The sequence below is a fragment of the Convolutriloba macropyga genome, chromosome 11, assembly GCF_964194025.1.
Source record: "Convolutriloba macropyga chromosome 11, txConMacr16.3, whole genome shotgun sequence".
NCBI lineage: Eukaryota > Metazoa > Xenacoelomorpha > Acoela > Convolutidae > Convolutriloba > Convolutriloba macropyga.
The window spans coordinates 55681244-55702947 of NC_134478.1; the positions used below are offsets into that span (position 1 = coordinate 55681244).

Consider the following 21704-nt stretch of genomic DNA (forward strand, 5'->3'; position numbering starts at 1 on the left):
AAGATATTTGTTTCAAGAAAACAAGGGTTAATTTTTGAAATTTGCCACTATTTTGTCTTATTTCTCTCAACTTTGGGCGCAGTCTCAGTAAACTCAGTAAAAACAGGCAGAAACCAAATTCCTGTGTGTTATAATTTAATGTCCTATACGGTTTTATGTTAAACTAATGGTCTCTATGCTTTGATAACACGCATTTTCAATTTTTTTGAGAATAACTGCATATTTTTTGGGCTAATTTTGTTGCCTTGCCGTATTATCGCATTATTGACAAGTGCAATTGAAGGAAAGCATAATAGGGAAACTGCACAGCGATGGAAAAAGGCGTATCTGAATATTTACTTGTTTTATGCTTTTTGTTTATGCTTTTTGGGCTGAGAGACAGTTATCTCACAAAAATTTATGGATTTTCTTTGTTTTTGCCTATGTTTGCACCTAGTTAAAGAATTCAGTTCACAGCTGTTTGTTTTAATGACTTCCAAATTGAAATAAATAAAGAAATTTTTTACAACTATCATTATTGCTTTCAATTCCGTAACCATGTAACTCGATCTCAGTAATTAGAAGTCTAAATTACTTTTGTTGATTCAAGAATTTGTTCATACGTTTCGCTCTTGCTTATACGTTGTGACTGATTGCTTCGACAATTAATTTCAAAACGAATTTCGAGATTTCTATTCTGTTCAATTTCTGGGTATCTTTTTGTTATCATGTCTACGTAATCCTTTTAGAAGGAAGACTCTTTGATGTTGAAGTGAGGAGAAAGTGACGATTTACAGTTCTTGGAGGTAACATCTGATAATTAGTGCCCTGAACAGTGTGATCACGTAAAATTTTTTGAACTTTTGGTTTTGGTTTTTGAAATTTATAAATTTGTTGTTACTTTGTGGGGTCGTGACCTCAGTCTCATTTATAACAGGCCCAATTGGCTTCCTGAGGTATTGCAAATAAATCCATTGCCGTTTTTGGAATCTTAAGTGTTATTTGTTGTCAAAAACCTAATTGGGTTTTGTAGCTCAGTCTCTGTAAACACAGGTCAGAACCCGTTTCCAGTGAACTATAATTTAATCTCTATAACGGTTTTAACTTCAGACATTTGTTTCTCGGCTTTGTTAATGCTGTTACGAGATTTCATATTTGAGATTTTTTTGTATTTGTACATTTTATAGGATTTTTGTTTTTTCTTTTCAGTTTATAACAAAAATCGTAGGTCCCATTGGCTTTGAAACTTTGCGCAATTGAACATTGAACAATGACATGTCTCACTTGATTCCTATGGTGATATACATGAACATTTTAGGGATTTCAGTGAAATTAATTCTTTTCAAAAATAGAAACTTATTTTTGAACTTCGCTCCTCTTCACTCTTTTTTGTCGACCTATTCACCAGTCGTATTGAGGACAGGTTCCAATATTTTTTCTAATGATGTATAGGTTATATGGTTTCGTTTAGATTTTATCTGAGTTTGATTTTATTTTATTTATAGAAATCGAGTTCTGGTCGTAAATAATCTTTGTAGTTTGATATTTATTATTGTCCTTTCTAGTAGTCATATTATCAACAACGTTCATCGGCCCTCTAGGGCGTCATTATTGTATTCCATTGGCTGTTTATGGAACGATATGTATGTTTTTGAAAGTTTTCTATCTTCATCATTTGGTAGCCAATAAGTCAAGAATGTGGATGAGCGGGGTCGGAACCTTATGTGCGTGCGCACATTACCGAGCCTCCTTGTTATTTTAGTTGGTGGCTTCACCGAAGGGCTTCAAATGCTGCCATTACATCTTATTACAGACATGCAAGGATTAAAATTGAAAACATGAATCCAATTTCAGTGCACTTTTGATTTGACTTTCATTAGTTAATAATCTGACTGTTATATTTAAAATATGAAAAGGCTCAACCAGAAAAAAAAATTCAGGAAAGTTAATGGAAAGTAAACTTTTTCACCACAAAAAAAAAGCAGTGTCAAAAAACCAAGAATATATAAACCGAAATTGAAAATTTTGGCACCAATAAAAAAGTTCTAAGATTATTCCCAGTTACTTAAAAAATTTATTTTTGTTCAAACATAAATTCAATTTGTTTAAACAATGTAAATCAAAAATTTTAACGGGGAAATAATTTTTTCAGCGCTTTGGTCATCGTGAGTGCACTGCGGCCTTCTGCCAATATCGCATCGTTATTATTTCAAATGGATATAACCTAGAGTGATTCAGAGTGACCTAGCGTCTGAGCTGAAGACTCGAAACAAAACAAAATTCGCAAACCTAGCAAAAATCCTCGTATTGCACACAGCTGTCTATGCTTGCATTTGCTGACATTGTTGGCAGATGATCTTGCGACAGCTTTGCCGATTAGTTCATTTCAAAAACTTGCAAATTGAGGGAAACTTGGCCCAAATAAAATTTGTACTACTAGCCTTTAACTATAAAAAAGAATACGTACGCATATTTATTTGCAACAACTTTGCACAAACATTTAAACAAAAGAACAAAATTGACAAAAAGAGTTAATGTTTATAAACATAACCGACTAACGTCGGGCGAATTAATCTCAAGCGACCGGCTGGCTTTGTCAGTAGCAACCAAGAACCTCCCTCCACACCATATGTAAGAGTCTCCACACCAGTTTGAGCTGAAATCCAGCTAAAGGCTCTAAGAGCACTTAATGCCCGCTGGACGCTACCTGTTTATCCAGTTTTTGAGGACAAACATTCAAATGGGTCATACGAAAATCGGTCAACCGAAAAACCGCATAAAAAAGACCCACAGAACTAATACAATTGCTACAAACTTTGTATGAGAGCAATTAAACACCTTTGAACTCAAAAAAGACAAAATTCAAAGACCTCAAATTATATCCCTCCAAGCCTGGATATTTGTTTACTGAAAACTCACAATTTTCCACGGAGGATATATTAATCTGCGGAAACAAATATTTCGTCTCCCTTCTAAGCTAAGTAGGAGTATAACACACATGATCCGTTACTAGGAATTGTGGCGCAGCTGGACAACAAAATTTCGTCAGGCGATGATCTAATAAATAATGTTCTAATTAAGACTTCGGTGGAAGTGGTAATACAATACTTAGTCTTCTTGATTAATTTTTCTATTCAGAGGGGAATTTTCCCAAAAGAATTGGCAAAAGCAAAATTTTTCCCGCTACATAAAGGAGATTGCAAACTCAAAGAAAACAAGTATCGACCAATTTCACTTCTAAATGCCTGGAGTAAAATATATGAACGTGTTGTTTTTAATCGAATTTACTATTACTTCGAATCACGACAACTCTTATTGTAAACAATTTGGTTTTAGGTCTAAACATTGCACTGTTGATGCGTTAATTGAACTTACTGAGAAAGTGATAATGAGACAGAGCTCCTCAAACGTTTTATGTTTTGTTCTAGACCTAAAGAAAGCTTTTGACACAATTAACCGCGATATCTTACTTTATAAATTTGAAAGATACGGACTAAGAGGTAGTTGTTTGAGTTGGTTAAAATCATATTTGGAAAGCAGATATCAAAGAGTTGAAGTAAATGGAGTATCATCAACTTGAGAGATATTAACCAAGGAGTTCAAGGATCAATTTCAGGACCGTTATTATTTCTAATTTATATAAATGACATGCCAAACGTCTGTAAAAGTGTTAACATTATTCTTTTAGCCGATGATACAAATATTGAAACCATAGGATGTACTAACAAAGATCAGATCTTGCAGCAATCAATGATTGGCTCGAAAGGAACAAATTAGTACTAAACTTGAAAACAGTTCAGATGAATCTGAAATCATTATCCGTAGACACGACATTTTACCTGAACTCCAATAATATACCAATGAAACATGTGTGCAAATACTTAGGAATAAATTAGGCAGAAAACTCTCATTTCAGTCCAATATTGACTATGTGAAGGAAAACCTCAGTTAGCAATCTGGAATCGTCTCTAAGCTCAGACATTATATACAAAAAATTTGTTAGAATATTATACTACTAATGTTGCTCCTATTTTGCAGTATGGTGCTTTGGTATATTGCTGCTGCAGCTACTCGTCTCTAAAACTCATCTCTCTTTTACAAAAGAAGATAATTAAACTTATTCACTTCAGAAAAAAATGCGATCACTGCGACAACTTATTTGCGAAGAATTTAACAGTGTATGGCCTACACATTAACGAACCTCTCAAGTTTGTTCTGAAAGCTATAAACAGTCAACACACACACAAGATTTTTGCAATAATCTTTTTACTTTTAAACAATCCTGGGTAAGGGTAACCAGAAGTTCCCATCTGAAATTGTTGAAGAGCCCTTTTGTAAACGAAAGATTGATAAAAATTCCATTCGGTCTCGAGGTGCTAAACTTTATAACAGAATGATTAAATTAAAGAGTTATTTCATCAGACTTGGATTTTTCTTCTGGAAAGAAATTATCCAATTTTTAGGACACCTATTTAGTCAATAATTATGAACTAACAAGGTTCATATTCGAATGAAAGTCAAACATTTTAGATAGAAAATCAAAAATTTAACTCGACTGCAATATGATGACTAGTCAATCTCTGGATCATGTTTTATAGTAACAAATTTCTTTCCCCGCTGGACTTTGCATTAATCTCTTTAGAAATACATATCATTAATACTACTCCAATTGTTTGTTAGTTCGAGATACACTGAATTTAAATGATGCTACTAGGTTTTTAATACATTATGATTGTTACGTGATTATGTTTATTTGTAATTAGTGGCAGATTGAAATAGCAGATCAGCTTGATCTCGTTATCTGTCCTCGCTTATTGTTGATTTGTATGACAACAACGGAATTAATTCTTTCTACTAACGCCGATCCAACTTGAGATAATGATAGTTCCAAGTTCTTTTTAAATGCAACTCACATTAAAGGCAACTCACATTAAAGGCAACTCACATTAAAATTAATTTTTAGGAAAATGAGGAAAAACTAAGCACCGAATAAAAATTGTCACGTTTTTCTCAATTTGCTTCAAAAAACTTAACCTTATCAATCGGTAACACAAAACGCCTGTGTGAGATTAAATTTAGTCTCCAAAAAATCCATAAAACAAAAGGGGCCAACCGTTGAGTAGAAAATATTCCATTTAGCGTAGAACTTAAGACCTAAAGATTTTAACAAAACGCAAAATAAAGAACTTGAAAACTCTCCACGTTCCATAGTTAAAATTATTGATTTAAACGACATTCAATTCCTGCTCCTCTTGGTGTCGTAGCGTCTCAACAATCTATTCCTGAAAACCCATAACAATCCAAAAATAGCTCGGCTATCGCCGCTATTTCTAAGGTGTCATATCATACAATTATTCTAAAACAGAAAAAAAAGCATGCGGTTGCCAATAGTCATGAAGCCTCTAAGGTGGAGAAACTAATGGAGAAGGGGTGAACCCCCTCTCAGGTTGATGAGTTCTTTCTGAAAATATGAATTCAAAACGGCGAAATAAAATCTGTCATCAAAAGATAATTTACACTTGAGGAACGTACTGCTTCAAACAACTGTACCGATTTAAAATACGGAAACTTATCTTAAGGCTATTTACAATAGCTAAGGAGGGCATGTGATTAGAAACATTAAAACATGGGCTCTCGTAGGCTCCATTGAAGTGTAAATGTTTTATAGTAGTAGTCTCCCTTCTTCAACAAGGGTTCTTACAGATGAATCGACGGTTGCCCGACGCCGGAGCGCGAGATCCGCATATGCAGATTATGGAGCATCGCATCAGGATAGAGCTAATCTTGGTTCCTAAGTTTTGAGCAACCAAGAACCTCCCTCCACACCATATGTAAGAGTCTCCACACCAGTTTGAGCTGAAATCCAGCTAAAGGCTCTAAGAGCACTTAATGCCTGCTGGACGCTACCTGTTTATCCAGTTTTTGAGGACAAAAATTCAAATGGGTCATACGAAAATCGGTCAACCGAAAAACCGCATAAAAAAGACCCACAGAACTAATACAATTGCTACAAACTTTGTATGAGAGCAATTAAACACCTTTGAACTCAAAAAAGACAAAATTCAAAGACCTCAAATTATATCCCTCCAAGCCTGGATATTTGTTTACTGAAAACTCACAATTTTCCACGGAGGATATATTAATCTGCGGAAACAAATATTTCGTCTCCCTTCTAAGCTAAGTAGGAGTATAACACACATGATCCGTTACTAGGAATTGTGGCGCAGCTGGACAACAAAATTTCGTCAGGCGATGATCTAATAAATAATGTTCTAATTAAGACTTCGGTGGAAGTGGTAATACAATACTTAGTCTTCTTGATTAATTTTTCTATTCAGAGGGGAATTTTCCCAAAAGAATTGGCAAAAGCAAAATTTTTCCCGCTACATAAAGGAGATTGCAAACTCAAAGAAAACAAGTATCGACCAATTTCACTTCTAAATGCCTGGAGTAAAATATATGAACGTGTTGTTTTTAATCGAATTTACTATTACTTCGAATCACGACAACTCTTATTGTAAACAATTTGGTTTTAGGTCTAAACATTGCACTGTTGATGCGTTAATTGAACTTACTGAGAAAGTGATAATGAGACAGAGCTCCTCAAACGTTTTATGTTTTGTTCTAGACCTAAAGAAAGCTTTTGACACAATTAACCGCGATATCTTACTTTATAAATTTGAAAGATACGGACTAAGAGGTAGTTGTTTGAGTTGGTTAAAATCATATTTGGAAAGCAGATATCAAAGAGTTGAAGTAAATGGAGTATCATCAACTTGAGAGATATTAACCAAGGAGTTCAAGGATCAATTTCAGGACCGTTATTAATTCTAATTTATATAAATGACATGCCAAACGTCTGTAAAAGTGTTAACATTATTCTTTTAGCCGATGATACAAATATTGAAACCATAGGATGTACTAACAAAGATCAGATCTTGCAGCAATCAATGATTGGCTCGAAAGGAACAAATTAGTACTAAACTTGAAAACAGTTCAGATGAATCTGAAATCATTATCCGTAGACACGACATTTTACCTGAACTCCAATAATATACCAATGAAACATGTGTGGAAATACTTAGGAATAAATTAGGCAGAAAACTCTCATTTCAGTCCAATATTGACTATGTGAAGGAAAACCTCAGTTAGCAATCTGGAATCGTCTCTAAGCTCAGACATTATATACAAAAAATTTGTTAGAATATTATACTACTAATGTTGCTCCTATTTTGCAGTATGGTGCTTTAGTTTATTGCTGCTGCAGCTACTCGTCTCTAAAACTCATCTCTCTTTTACAAAAGAAGATAATTAAACTTATTCACTTCAGAAAAAAATGCGATCACTGCGACAACTTATTTGCGAAGAATTTAACAGTGTATGGCCTACACATTAACGAACCTCTCAAGTTTGTTCTGAAAGCTATAAACAGTCAACACACACACACAAGATGTTTGCAATAATCTTTTTACTTTTAAACAATCCTGGGTAAGGGTAACCAGAAGTTCCCATCTGAAATTGTTGAAGAGCCCTTTTGTAAACGAAAGATCGATAAAAATTCCATTCGGTCTCGAGGTGCTAAACTTTATAACAGAATGATTAAATTAAAGAGTTATTTCATCAGACTTGGATTTGTCTTCTGGAAAGAAATTATCCAATTTTTAGGACACCTATTTAGTCAATAATTATGAACTAACAAGGTTCATATTCGAATGAAAGTCAAACATTTTAGATAGAAAATCAAAAATTTAACTCGACTGCAATATGATGACTAGTCAATCTCTGGATCATGTTTTATAGTAACAAATTTCTTTCCCCGCTGGACTTTGCATTAATCTCTTTAGAAATACATATCATTAATACTACTCCAATTGTTTGTTAGTTCGAGATACACTGAATTTAAATGATGCTACTAGGTTAAAAATACATTATGATTGTTACGTGATTATGTTTATTTGTAATTAGTGGCAGATTGAAATAGCAGATCAGCTTGATCTCGTTATCTGTCCTCGCTTATTGTTGATTTGTATGACAACAACGGAATTAATTCTTTCTACTAACGCCGATCCAACTTGAGATAATGATAGTTCCAAGTTCTTTTTAAATGCAACTCACATTAAAGGCAACTCACATTAAAGGCAACTCACATTAAAATTAATTTTTAGGAAAATGAGGAAAAACTAAGCGCCGAATAAAAATTGTCACGTTTTTCTCAATTTGCTTCAAAAAACTTAACCTTATCAATCGGTAACACAAAACGCCTGTGTGAGATTAAATTTAGTTTCCAAAAAATCCATAAAACAAAAGGGGCCAACCGTTGAGTAGAAAATATTCCATTTAGCGTAGAACTTAAGACCTAAAGATTTTAACAAAACGCAAAATAAAGAACTTGAAAACTCTCCACGTTCCATAGTTAAAATTATTGATTTAAACGACATTCAATTCCTGCTCCTCTTGGTGTCGTAGCGTCTCAACAATCTATTCCTGAAAACCCATAACAATCCAAAAATAGCTCGGCTATCGCCGCTATTTCTAAGGTGTCATATCATACAATTATTCTAAAACAGAAAAAAAAGCATGCGGTTGCCAATAGTCATGAAGCCTCTAAGGTGGAGAAACTAATGGAGAAGGGGTGAACCCCCTCTCAGGTTGATGAGTTCTTTCTGAAAATATGAATTCAAAACGGCGAAATAAAATCTGTCATCAAAAGATAATTTACACTTGAGGAACGTACTGCTTCAAACAACTGTACCGATTTAAAATACGGAAACTTATCTTAAGGCTATTTACAATAGCTAAGGAGGGCATGTGATTAGAAAAATTAAAACATGGGCTCTCGTAGGCTCCATTGAAGTGTAAATGTTTTATAGTAGTAGTCTCCCTTCTTCAACAAGGGTTCTTATAGATGAATCGAAGGTTGCCCAACGCCGGAGCGCGAGATCCGCATATGCAGATTATGGAGCATCGCATCAGGATAGAGCTAATCTTGGTTCCTAAGTTTTGAGCAACCAAGAACCTCCCTCCACACCATATGTAAGAGTCTCCACACCAGTTTGAGCTGAAATCCAGCTAAAGGCTCTAAGAGCACTTAATGCCCGCTGGACGCTACCTGTTAATCCAGTTTTTGAGGACAAAAATTCAAATGGGTCATACGAAAATCGGTCAACCGAAAAACCGCTTAAAAAAGACCCACAGAACTAATACAATTGCTACAAACTTTGTATGAGAGCAATTAAACACCTTTGAACTCAAAAAAGACAAAATTCAAAGACCTCAAATTATATCCCTCCAAGCCTGGATATTTGTTTACTTAAAACTCACAATTTTCCACGGAGGATATATTAATCTGCGGAAACAAATATTTCGTCTCCCTTCTAAGCTAAGTAGGAGTATAACACACATGATCCGTTACTAGGAATTGTGGCGCAGCTGGACAACAAAATTTCGTCAGGCGATGATCTAATAAATAATGTTCTAATTAAGACTTCGGTGGAAGTGGTAATACAATACTTATGTCTTCTTGATTAATTTTTCTATTCAGAGGGGAATTTTCCCAAAAGAATTGGCAAAAGCAAAATTTTTCCCGCTACATAAAGGAGATTGCAAACTCAAAGAAAACAAGTATCGACCAATTTCACTTCTAAATGCCTGGAGTAAAAAATACGAACGTGTTGTTTTTAATCGAATTTACTATTACTTCGAATCACGACAACTCTTATTGTAAACAATTTGGTTTTAGGTCTAAACATTGCACTGTTGATGCGTTAATTGAACTTACTGAGAAAGTGATAATGAGACAGAGCTCCTCAAACGTTTTATGTTTTGTTCTAGACCTAAAGAAAGCTTTTGACACAATTAACCGCGATATCTTACTTTATAAATTTGAAAGATACGGACTAAGAGGTAGTTGTTTGAGTTGGTTAAAATCATATTTGGAAAGCAGATATCAAAGAGTTGAAGTAAATGGAGTATCATCAACTTGAGAGATATTAACCAAGGAGTTCAAGGATCAATTTCAGGACCGTTATTATTTCTAATTTATATAAATGACATGCCAAACGTCTGTAAGTGTTAACATTATTCTTTTTGCCGATGATACAAATATTGAAACCATAGGATGTACTAACAAAGATCAGATCTTGCAGCAATCAATGATTGGCTCGAAAGGAACAAATTAGTACTAAACTTGAAAACAGTTCAGATGAATCTGAAATCATTATCCGTAGACACGACATTTTACCTGAACTCCAATAATATACCAATGAAACATGTGTGCAAATACTTAGGAATAAATTAGGCAGAAAACTCTCATTTCAGTCCAATATTGACTATGTGAAGGAAAACCTCAGTTAGCAATCTGGAATCGTCTCTAAGCTCAGACATTATATACAAAAAATTTGTTAGAATATTATACTACTAATGTTGCTCCTATTTTGCAGTATGGTGCTTTAGTTTATTGCTGCTGCAGCTACTCGTCTTTAAAACTCATCTCTCTTTTACAAAAGAAGATAATTAAACTTATTCACTTCAGAAAAAAATGCGATCACTGCGACAACTTATTTGCGAAGAATTTAACAGTGTATGGCCTACACATTAACGAACCTCTCAAGTTTGTTCTGAAAGCTATAAACAGTCAACACACACACACACAAGATTTTTGCAATAATCTTTTTACTTTTAAACAATCCTGGGTAAGGGTAACCAGAAGTTCCCATCTGAAATTGTTGGAAGAGCCCTTTTGTAAACGAAAGATCGATAAAAATTCCATTCGGTCTCGAGGTGCTAAACTTTATAACAGAATGATTAAATTAAAGAGTTATTTCATCAGACTTGGATTTGTCTTCTGGAAAGAAATTATCCAATTTTTAGGACACCTATTTAGTCAATAATTATGAACTAACAAGGTTCATATTCGAATGAAAGTCAAACATTTTAGATAGAAAATCAAAAATTTAACTCGACTGCAATATGATGACTAGTCAATCTCTGGATCATGTTTTATAGTAACAAATTTCTTTCCCCGCTGGACTTTGCATTAATCTCTTTAGAAATACATATCATTAATACTACTCCAATTGTTTGTTAGTTCGAGATACACTGAATTTAAATGATGCTACTAGGTTAAAAATACATTATGATTGTTACGTGATTATGTTTATTTGTAATTAGTGGCAGATTGAAATAGCAGATCAGCTTGATCTCGTTATCTGTCCTCGCTTATTGTTGATTTGTATGACAACAACGGAATTAATTCTTTCTACTAACGCCGATCCAACTTGAGATAATGATAGTTCCAAGTTCTTTTTAAATGCAACTCACATTAAAGGCAACTCACATTAAAATTAATTTTTAAGAAAATGAGGAAAAACTAAGCACCGAATAAAAATTGTCACGTTTTTCTCAATTTGCTTCAAAAAACTTAACCTTATCAATCGGTAACACAAAACGCCTGTGTGAGATTATATTTAGTTTCCAAAAAATCCATAAAACAAAAGGGGCCAACCGTTGAGGAGAAAAAATTCCATTTAGCGTAGAACTTAAGACCTAAAGATTTTAACAAAACGCAAAATAAAGAACTTGAAAACTCTCCACGTTCCATAGTTAAAATTATTGATTTAAACGACATTCAATTCCTGCTCCTCTTGGTGTCGTAGCGTCTCAACAATCTATTCCTGAAAACCCATAACAATCCAAAAATAGCTCGGCTATCGCCGCTATTTCTAAGGTGTCATATCATACAATTATTCTAAAACAGAAAAAAAAGCATGCGGTTGCCAATAGTCATGAAGCCTCTAAGGTGGAGAAACTAATGGAGAAGGGGTGAACCCCCTCTCAGGTTGATGAGTTCTTTCTGAAAATATGAATTCAAAACGGCGAAATAAAATCTGTCATCAAAAGATAATTTACACTTGAGGAACGTACTGCTTCAAACAACTGTACCGATTTAAAATACGGAAACTTATCTTAAAGATATTTACAATAGCTAAGGAGGGTAAGTGATTAGAAAAATTAAAACATGGGCTCTCGTAAACTCCATTGCAGTGTAAATGTTTTATAGTAGTACTCTCCTCTCTTCAACAATGGTTCTTATAGATGATTCGACGGTTGCCCGACGCCGGAGAGCGAGATCCGCATATGCAGATTATGGAGCATCGCATCAGGGCAGAGCTAATCTTGGTTCCTAAATTTTGAGGTCATCGCAGAAGTCCTCTTTCTCACTAAGCTTACATGCTATCCATTTGACGAATTTGGAGGCAGGATCTTCGCCTCCGGCGCATAAGATCAGTGCGTTGAAGGTTGCTTTTTCTGAGTCTTAGATACGTTGATTATATTTCAGTTTATCTGCTAAAATATTTAAGCCTTTGTGTTAGATTCAACTTATGCATACGGGTTGAAGATTTTCAAATCACTAAGTCTTTGAAAATCTGTCTTATCACAGTCCGTTTGCTGTGATGCCGAGCATCATCTGCCGTTGTGCTTTGATTTGATTTGACAAGGTTTCACCTTGCAAAGTCGAAAGAGATGGTGCGAATTCTAACATCACATACGTCTTCAAGATGGGCATAGAGTACCAGATGTCGTTATGTTTCATATGAGTGTTGCCATCCTTTGAACAATGTAGGGAGACGCTTCTGTACAAAATTTATTCGCATGCACTCGTAGGGGAGCTTACTATTCCCATCCATGCCTATACCTAAGTTCCACACAAATTTTATCTCTTCAGTGAAAATTAGCCAGCGTGATACTCCATTTACCGTGGCTAAATCAAAAGAACCCTCTGAACTATTTAGATTATCTTCGACTTCCATCCTTTTAGCTATTAGAATTTCACCTTTTTCGTTTTATTTCATTAAGGTCAGCCATCCGTTTAGATATCTGGTATTCAAAAGTCGTATCAGAGGGTAGCAGCATATTTAGTCCGCCCTCGCTACCGGCAGAGAAGCTTTCGGTATTTATCGTTGTAGTTTTGAACACCACGGATTGATGGTACGAGTTTGCTACTTATTAGCTTTTCCGTCTTTTCTAAAATATTATAGGAGTCGGGGCATTTCTACTAATAAAAGTCAGCTTAGGTTGCACGGAATTGGTAAGGAATCATTTGTAGACATTTTTGAATGATTACTTAGTTTCTTCAGCAAATTGGTATAACCTTTTTCTTTGTTCTAGAAATTGAGAGCAATTAGTGGTTTCCATAGCCGAGCCACGGACTCGGTGGTCCTAAAATAATTTCAATTCCCATTTATCGAATTATTCTTTAACTCCAAGGTGTTTTGGTTTTACGATGAGGTGGCACTTTAGGCACGACATTGTATCCAAAGTCTTGACTAATAACAATATTAGATAATTTCTGAAACAAGATTCTCAACGAGTAGATTCACCCGCTAGCGTTCCCACTGTCTGCAAACCATTTCTGCACAATTTTTGGGCCATCAACTTGGCGGATGACAGGTACACATTTTCGAATTCTGTCAAATTTTGAAGTCAATTTGTCAATGAAAAGATTAGATGAATTTTTGTGAGATTTCATGATACATTCTGGGAAGTACATAGATTTTGTACATTCTTGAGCTTAAACTTGCGGTTAAGTTTTACGCGTTTTTTTAATCATCAGTAAGATGGCTTTTCTGTTTGCGCTTTCGTTTAGAAACCCCAAGGAATGAATGGAATGCTCTATACATCTTCACCCTAACCATAACTTTGTTTCCGCCAAGCTGCATGAGTTGATTTAACGCACGCCATTATTTTTCAGCAATAAATTATGTAAGTGTAATTAGGGTCAACGAACGATAGATCTTCCGTCGCTATTCTAATTGCTAACTTTGATTTCGTTTGCATAGATCGGTCGATGAAGTTTTAACGGATGTTAAAAAGCAACCGCAATTCCTGGGCAGCAAGTCCTGATAGGCCTTGGCTTCAATTGGTTTTCAAGACGGCTCCAAGAACTGCTGCGCCTTTATTTTTTCAAAAATCCAGGAGATATATGGCAAGAATTTAGAGGATTATTGGCCACATTGGGGCTTTAGGGGTTCACCTTCTGGGTGTTTTTCCTCAAATTTGAAGCACGGTTTTGGTTCCTCTGTCACTCTCGCATTGATGTCTTGTTCAGGTTATAGTTTAATTTCGGCAATGCACTGCTTGCAAATGAAACTGGGGTGATGTTGAATTCCGATGAAAATCCGCTATATATTACGTGCATATACAACTCCGCCTGGTAACTCCCGCAACTCCGCCTGGTAACTCCCGCAACTCCGCCTGGTAACTCCCGCAGATACCTTTAGGTTTCACAGGGATTACCTGCCGGTCCCAAGCCCGGACAAAGGAGGAGGGTTGGGGTGTGGCGCGCCCTGTAAAATGTAGCCACGAACCCACATGAAGACCCGAAGAAAAGATTACTCTAAAGCTACGTGCCCAGCGGGAACTGGGACATCTGGGAGAGCCGCACCAGATGACCAAGCAAAGTCGGCTAAACAACGCTTCAGTCTCCCCCAAAACCCCCTCAAACCAGCCAAAGATACCCTGCGAATCGCAACTTGGAATATTCGCACACTGCTCAAACCCGAAGCTAAGCACCTGTTGGCTGATGAAATGAACACCCTGGGAATCGAAGTCGCCTGCCTGCAGGAAACAAGGATTGCAGGCGACACAACGGAAACAATCCAAGATTCCACGGGAGCACCCAGCCTCAAACTGTATGCCTCGGGTTACGACAGTCAGGGTCTGCACGGAGTCGCGATTGGCATACACCTCCGACTGGCCAATCACGTCATGGAATGGAGAGCCTGTGGAGCCAGGATCTGCTACATGAGGCTGCATGCAATACCAGTGGCAATCTCCATAATCTGTGCATATGCCCCGATTGAAGATAGCAGTGTACGAGACAAAGAGGCATTCTACTCAGAGCTGCAAAAATGCCTCAAAGACGTCCCCAAGAGGGACGTTCTAGTCGTTGGCGGCGACTTCAACGCCAAAGTTGGTTTGCCACTCGACGGCGAGAAGCAAAATATCGGACGTTTTGCAACAGGATCCCGAAACGCTAATGGCGAACTACTGGCGCACTTCGCCGTACTAAACGACCTTGTAATTTCCAACACCACATTCCAAAAGAAGAGACATTCCCTTCATACTTGGCGATCAAATGATAACAGAACAAAGAACCAGATCGACTACATGTTGATATCAAGACGATGGAGAACATCAGTAAATAATACCTTCAACACCAAGCTCTTTCTCACTGACACGGACCACAAACCTGTTATTTCGGTGATCCGATTGCGATTGAAGGCATACACAAAGAAGGCCAAGACGATCGCTTACAACCTGGGATCCCTGCGCATACCCGCGGTAGCCGACGAGTTCAAAGATACGCTACACAGTTTGTTTGACGCAGCCGAAGAAACAGGCGATGACGTGGAAGCTAAATGGTCGCAACTGAAATCCATCCTTCACCAAGCAGCTGAGAAAAGTCTCGGAAAATCTGAGCAAAAGAAGAATGCATGGATCAGCAGCGAAACTATTGAGCTTGTCAAGAAACGTGCTCGAGCCCGCAACCGATCGAAGAAAGCGGAACTGCGGAAAACCATCAAGAAGGCAGTCCGCATGGACAAGACAAAGTATTTTGACACCCTTGCCCAGGAAATGATCGACGCGGACGAAACGGGCAACCTGAGAAAGGTTTACTCTGTTGTCAAGCAGTTAGCAGGGAAGCGTTCAGCCATCAGCGAGACTCTCAAGAGTGCTGACGGCCACCCGATTAATGATGCAAAGCAGAGAATAGAAGTATGGGCCAACCACTTCGAAAAATTGCTGAACCGACCACCGCCAGCAACTGCCGACATTACAGAGAATCAATATAAACCTCTCTCCGTAGTGAGCACTGACCCGCCCTCGCTTATGGAAGTGCAAACAGCCATAAGCAAGCTCAAAAGACGCAAAGCGGGTGGGCCGGACAACATACCGCCGGAATTCTTCTTGGATGGCGGTACTGCTCTCGCACAGGAGTTGACCAAACTCCTACAATGCATTTGGGCAACAGTATCCATGCCAATGGACTGGAAGACCGCAGTAATCGTCCCCCTCTTCAAGAAAGGCGACAAAAAGAATTGCGCTAATTACAGGGGCATATCCCTTCTCAGCATTGCTTTCAAAATCCTTGAAGCAGTAATAAAGAATCGTCTCGAACCAGCGTATATAGGCCGCGCAAATCAAGCGGGTTTCAAAAAGAACAAAGGCTGCAGAGATCAAATTTTCGCTATACGTCAGATACTCGAGCAACGCGAGGAGTTCAAAAGGTTGACAAACCTAGTTTTCATAGACTTCAAAGCCGCCTTCGACAGCGTGGATCGAAAATGCATCTGGCGTATCTGTGAGAACCTTGGACTACCAGACACACTCCTCAACGTGCTACGAATGCTATACGCAGAGACCTACAGCCAAGTCCGAGTATACGGCACCCTGTCCCGCCAATTCCGTATCCTCAGCGGTGTCAGGCAAGGCTCGATCCTGGCCCCCTTCCTATTCAACCTCGCAATCGACTGGATAATGGAAGAAGCCCTCCGCAATGACAACGTAGGCGTGTCTCTGGATGACACGATAGTTGCCGACCTCGATTTTGCAGACGACATCTGTTTAATGGATGATAATGGAAACGACGCCCAGAGGCTACTCGACAACGTAGCCAGAAATGCAGCGGCAGTCGGCCTCTACCTGAACGTCGGCAAAACCAAATTCTGCTCCCAGGACATCAATCAGAAATTCCACGTCTATGGCGAAGAACTGGAACGTGTTGAAGACTTCACCTATCTTGGAAGTAAAATACAGCCCGACGGCAACGTAACATCTGAAATCAAGGCCAGGATAGGCAAAGCTGCAGGTAGTTTCAAAAACCTTAAGAACATCTGGAACCAGAGAAGCATCCCTCAGCTTGTAAAAGTGAAGATTTACAAGGCATGCGTACGAAGTGTACTCTTGTATGGTTGCGAGAGCTGGCCAGCAAAAAATTCTGATATAAACAGTTTGCAATCCTTCGAAAATCGATGTCTTCGACGTATTCTCCACAAAGGACAGGACCTCCCCGCTGAAAGTATCACCACCATTGCAAAATGTGATTCCCTTGCCACGACGATCCAAACAAGACGCTTGCGATGGCTAGGGCATGTCCTCCGAATGAATCCGTCCGAAATTCCAAACGCAGCGCTCGAATTCGAAAAGGGCGATAACTGGAAGAGACCCCCAGGCAGCATACGCAAGACCTGGCGAAGAATCGTTCGTGACGAAGTAAAGAAGCATATCAAACCACCGAAAATGTCAGCGAAGAAATGGGAGACTGAATGGCTCGACCTGTGCAAGGAAACAGCCCAGAACAGAAAGCAATGGAGTGGTCTTATTCGGGACCAAAATGTGGCGGGATAAGGGCAGCACTGCCCGTGAGCCCTATCTGGGATCTGGATGTAGGTTTTGCAGCAGTAGCAGTAAACACCTCCCCCATTTGAGGTGGTTGAAGCACTTAGAACAATGGGTCTGGGATCCGGTCGTTATTAGGATTATGGATAGCACCACTATTTCAACTCGTGCAAGTAGCTCGTACAATTTTTTAATTAAAAACTCATTGTAGTTGCGTTGTCACAAAATGTGTATTAGGATCTATTTTGACAAGAAAATGTTGTTTCAATTTTCTCCAATTATTGGGCAAATAATTGAATCGCTCCAATCAATTACTACAATTAAATTTGCGTCACCAGTCTATTATTGAGATCAATTCATTGTCAATTATTGCAATTGCAATTCATTTTCCCAAATCCCTGATGTATAGAACTCGTCCGGACTCAAGTATAAAAATCCAGCGGCGCAAAGAACTGGAAAACTTGCTGCTACCTGAGAAGACATCAAAAAAGTATTAATTTCGGAAAGGGCTAGCATACAAAATAGTTCACACAACTTCAACGTGAACGGTGAACTTCGGTGAGCTTTTGAAACTGGGATCATTTCCGTTTTGCCCCCCCCCCCCCAGCTTAGTGGGCGCATATTATTTGCACCCCCCAGACGCACGTGCCATATTTTTACATAAAGATTTACTATGTAATGGCACGTGCTCTGTAACTGGGGGGGGGGGGGGGGGGGGCATAACGTACTGGGGGGCACGAACGGAAAAGATCCTGAAACTGTCATAACGTCATGGTGTTGACGGATGATTTAGTTCCCATTAAAATTTAAATTGCTCGCCTGGAATGATAGAATAAAATTTATTTTACAGCAGCCAAACTTTGACAATAAAAAATATGTAACTTACATTCTAATCATGACTAATTTTTTTTAAAATTTTTTTATTATCATGAATAATTCAAGGTAATCTCTAATAAGTCAATAATTTGTTCAAAAGGCAAAATTTTGTTTGAAGACCTTACATGTGTTAACGTTGGTTTGTTTATGGTTTTAAATTATTTTTTGGAGCTGCTCCACTATGAACATAACTTTGCACAAATCGCTGCATTTTTTGGTATATTCGCTTTCAATATTCTTCCGCTATAAAATATGGCACAGACTCGTAACATTTGCCTTTGCAACAAAGGATAAAGGAAAGCATTACAGGAAAGCATTTTCTCGCCATTTTTAGAATCTCAAACATGTAATTAATAAAAACACGAAGTTTAAGTCACATGCTGTAATAAGATAAAAAAAACTTCTTTCCTCTGAATAACTAAATAATACCAGAGGTTCGGTTTCCGGTGTTCACGAACTATTTTAATAAATTAGACGGATCAATTGTTTTGGTCCCCCAGCTTAGTGGGCTTATATCCTTTACGCCCCAGGCAAAACAGAAGATCCAAAAAAAATTAAAGGCTTCAATGTTTTCTGTCCATTGGAACTCGTTCCTGTCTTTTGCATCGCTTCTTTTCTTGAATTTTTTTTCTTGGAGCGCTAGGAAGTTTATTCTAATTACGAACAAAATTTCTTATAATTGAATTGTTACTTTTCAACTTCGAACTTTGTAATTTACATTGTAATTGAATGAACAGGACTTTTCACATTACTAAAACTACTTACGTGACCGTTAGAGAGCGTTGCCGTTTGAGTCTCTTCAAGCTTTCTCTTCTTCTCAGGTTGTGACTGACAATCAGACATCTAAAACAAGCCGTATATACCGTCTCTTCGTCATATCAATCATACCGCTTATTTATTCTTCGAAGCTCATTTCTAAATGGACACTGTGGCTCTGAGCATTTACATATTTCGTTATAACCCACCGTACTTTAAGTCTTTTTCGTACTTACCGGACATAATTTGAGAGGGTATTAATAAACTCCTCGACGGTTTGCTTTCAAAAAATGATCAAATTTTCGTCGAATGTTCTTACGAAATTTTCAGATGAAGAGCTGCCAAATTTATCAGCGAAAATGAAGGTTGAAAACATCCGATTTACAAGAAAATATTGTGCTCCTACGATTAACAGCCAATAGTTTGAAACCAAAAATTTGAAAAGGGTTCAACAAAAAGACACCATTTTTTACCTAATATATATATATATAATTTAAATCGGTATACACCCAGATCTCACCATGTCCTAACAGAAGAATCGAAGGAAACAATGAAACTTCATAAGGGAAAATAAGGGGAAAGCAGATAGTTGAAATAAGGGTACTTGGCTTGGTATTTATATTGGTATTGCCGTGGCAGTAATCAAAAGTTTTTGGGAGTTAACTTCAACTTCAGACTCGGCCGTTGTTTCGAGCTGCAGATTTTTGAATTGAGGCACAAAAGAAAAACGCCACATGCGCTGACCTTAGGGATAAAAAACGGCAGCAAGTAAAAACGTAAACACAGCTAGAAGAGAAAACCATTATAGGAACCAAGAGAAAACCAAAAAAGTATTGCTAAACTCATTAACTTTTTCAGGAAAAATGAGTTAAATGTAAAAGAAAGCAAAACCGAATTCATTATTTTTGGAGCCCCTAAAAGAAACAAAATCGAAGAAAAGCGGGCTCTGAAAACTACAATAATAAATCATTTCTGGAATGAGTTTCTAAAAGACCCAACGGTTTCTGAATTTAATTCCAAAAAAACCGTTGGGTCCATCACTCATTCCAGCTTGGGCTTTAAAAGATGCAAGAGAACATATAGCTGAAACTCTCTGTTTTTTTATTAACCAATTCTTAACTGAACAACGCTTTCCTGACCACCTTAAGCGTGCCCACGTGTTGCCTTTTTTCAATAAAGATGATCCTGAAGATCCGATAAATTATCGACCAATTTCGCTTACTGGAGCTCTAGCTAAAAATTTTGAAATCCTTCTTCGAGATCAAATATTAGCTTATTTAGAGAAGAATAAATTGCCTGCAACAACACAGTTTGGATACAGAAAAAAAGTGTCAACTACAGATGCTCTTTTATATTGCACTGAAAAAATCAGATATGATCTCAATAAAAAAACATCGTCACAGGAGCTTTTTTAGACCTATCTAAAGCTTTTGATTCGATATCACATCCTACTCTTCTGCACAAAACTAAACTTTTAGGTTTTAGTGCACAAGCAAATACAATTCTAAAATCTTATCTAGAAAACCGTGTGCAAAAAATCAAATTCTCGAAGTATGAATCAAATTGTATAGCACTTAACCGTGGAGAAACCACAAGGTGCTGTGCTAGGCCCACTGCTTTTCAACATATATGTAAATGATATGAAAGATGATACTGATGTGAATTCTATTATAATCCTGATGAAACTTTTATCTTTTGCAGTGAAAAAACAATTTATGAATAAAAGTTACATCTTGAAAAAAGTATTGCTAAACTCATTCACTTTTTCAGGAAAAATGAGTTGAATATAAATGAAACCAAAACCGAATTAATTATTTTTGGAGCCCCTAAAAGAAACAAAATCGAAGAAATAGTTGTTAACGGATGTAGAGTTCTCGAGAAAAAAAGTTGTGAAATACTTGGGAGTTCATATTGACTGTAATCTTTCTTTCGAAGGAGAAATAAAAAATGTACTAAGAAAAAGGTCTGTTGGTGTAAAGGTCATTTACTCCATCAAAAAAAAAATGTTTTCAGATCTGCTTTACTGATCTGTTTTACTAGATCTGCTTTACTGAATGCTGTTGTTTTAAGTTATCTGCATTACCCAATTGTTCTGTTCTCGAATAAATGACTTTGGGTTACTCTAAATATACAACTGAACTGGGGAATAAAGGCATGTTTCAATAGAACCAAATTTGACAGGCCCACTGATCTCAAGATCAAACACAAAATCTTACCAGTAGAATACCTCATAAAGTATCGGGTTATTATATATTTTATAAAGCTTCTAAAAACAGATCTACCAGCTTTCGATGAACTCAAGTTAGCCACCCTAAGTGCTAAAAAGAATGACCGTACACACAAGCTGTCATTTGGAGCCAACCAAGAAACAAATATAATGCAAAACTATTTTTCCAAAAAAACAATTAACTGGTATAACGGTTTGACGATTTGCCTGTCACCTTGAGGCGGAATATCCCTAAAAAGCGGGCTCTCAAAACTACATTAAAAAATCAATTCTGGAATGAGTTCCTAAAAGACCCAACAGTTTCTGAATTTAATTCTAATCTCAAATTTTTCAAGTTCAATCTGAATTTGATTTAGTTTTAGGGCGTGTTTTAGTCTTTTATGAAATGTTAATTGGAGGATTAGCATTTTTTAAAAATATTCTCTTTTCTTGAAAATGTTAATTGTAGAATTAGCATTTTTTAAAA

At 37.1% G+C, this 21704-nt stretch overlaps 1 protein-coding gene across 1 annotated transcript in view; it reads right to left on the reverse strand.

Moving 5' to 3' along the window:
- The window catches only part of LOC142349422 (ubiquitin-like modifier-activating enzyme 1), a 37177-nt gene extending 17877 nt beyond the window's left edge, over positions 1–19300 (reverse strand). Inside the window, exons 1-2 of the mRNA XM_075400964.1 lie at positions 19248–19300; positions 19021–19098 (exon numbers count right to left, since the gene is read on the reverse strand). Of these exons, the coding sequence (XP_075257079.1) occupies positions 19021–19098 (78 nt within the window). The 5' untranslated portion in view covers positions 19248–19300. The remainder of the gene's footprint in view (positions 1–19020; positions 19099–19247) is intronic.
- Positions 19301–21704: the final 2404 nt, after the last annotated feature.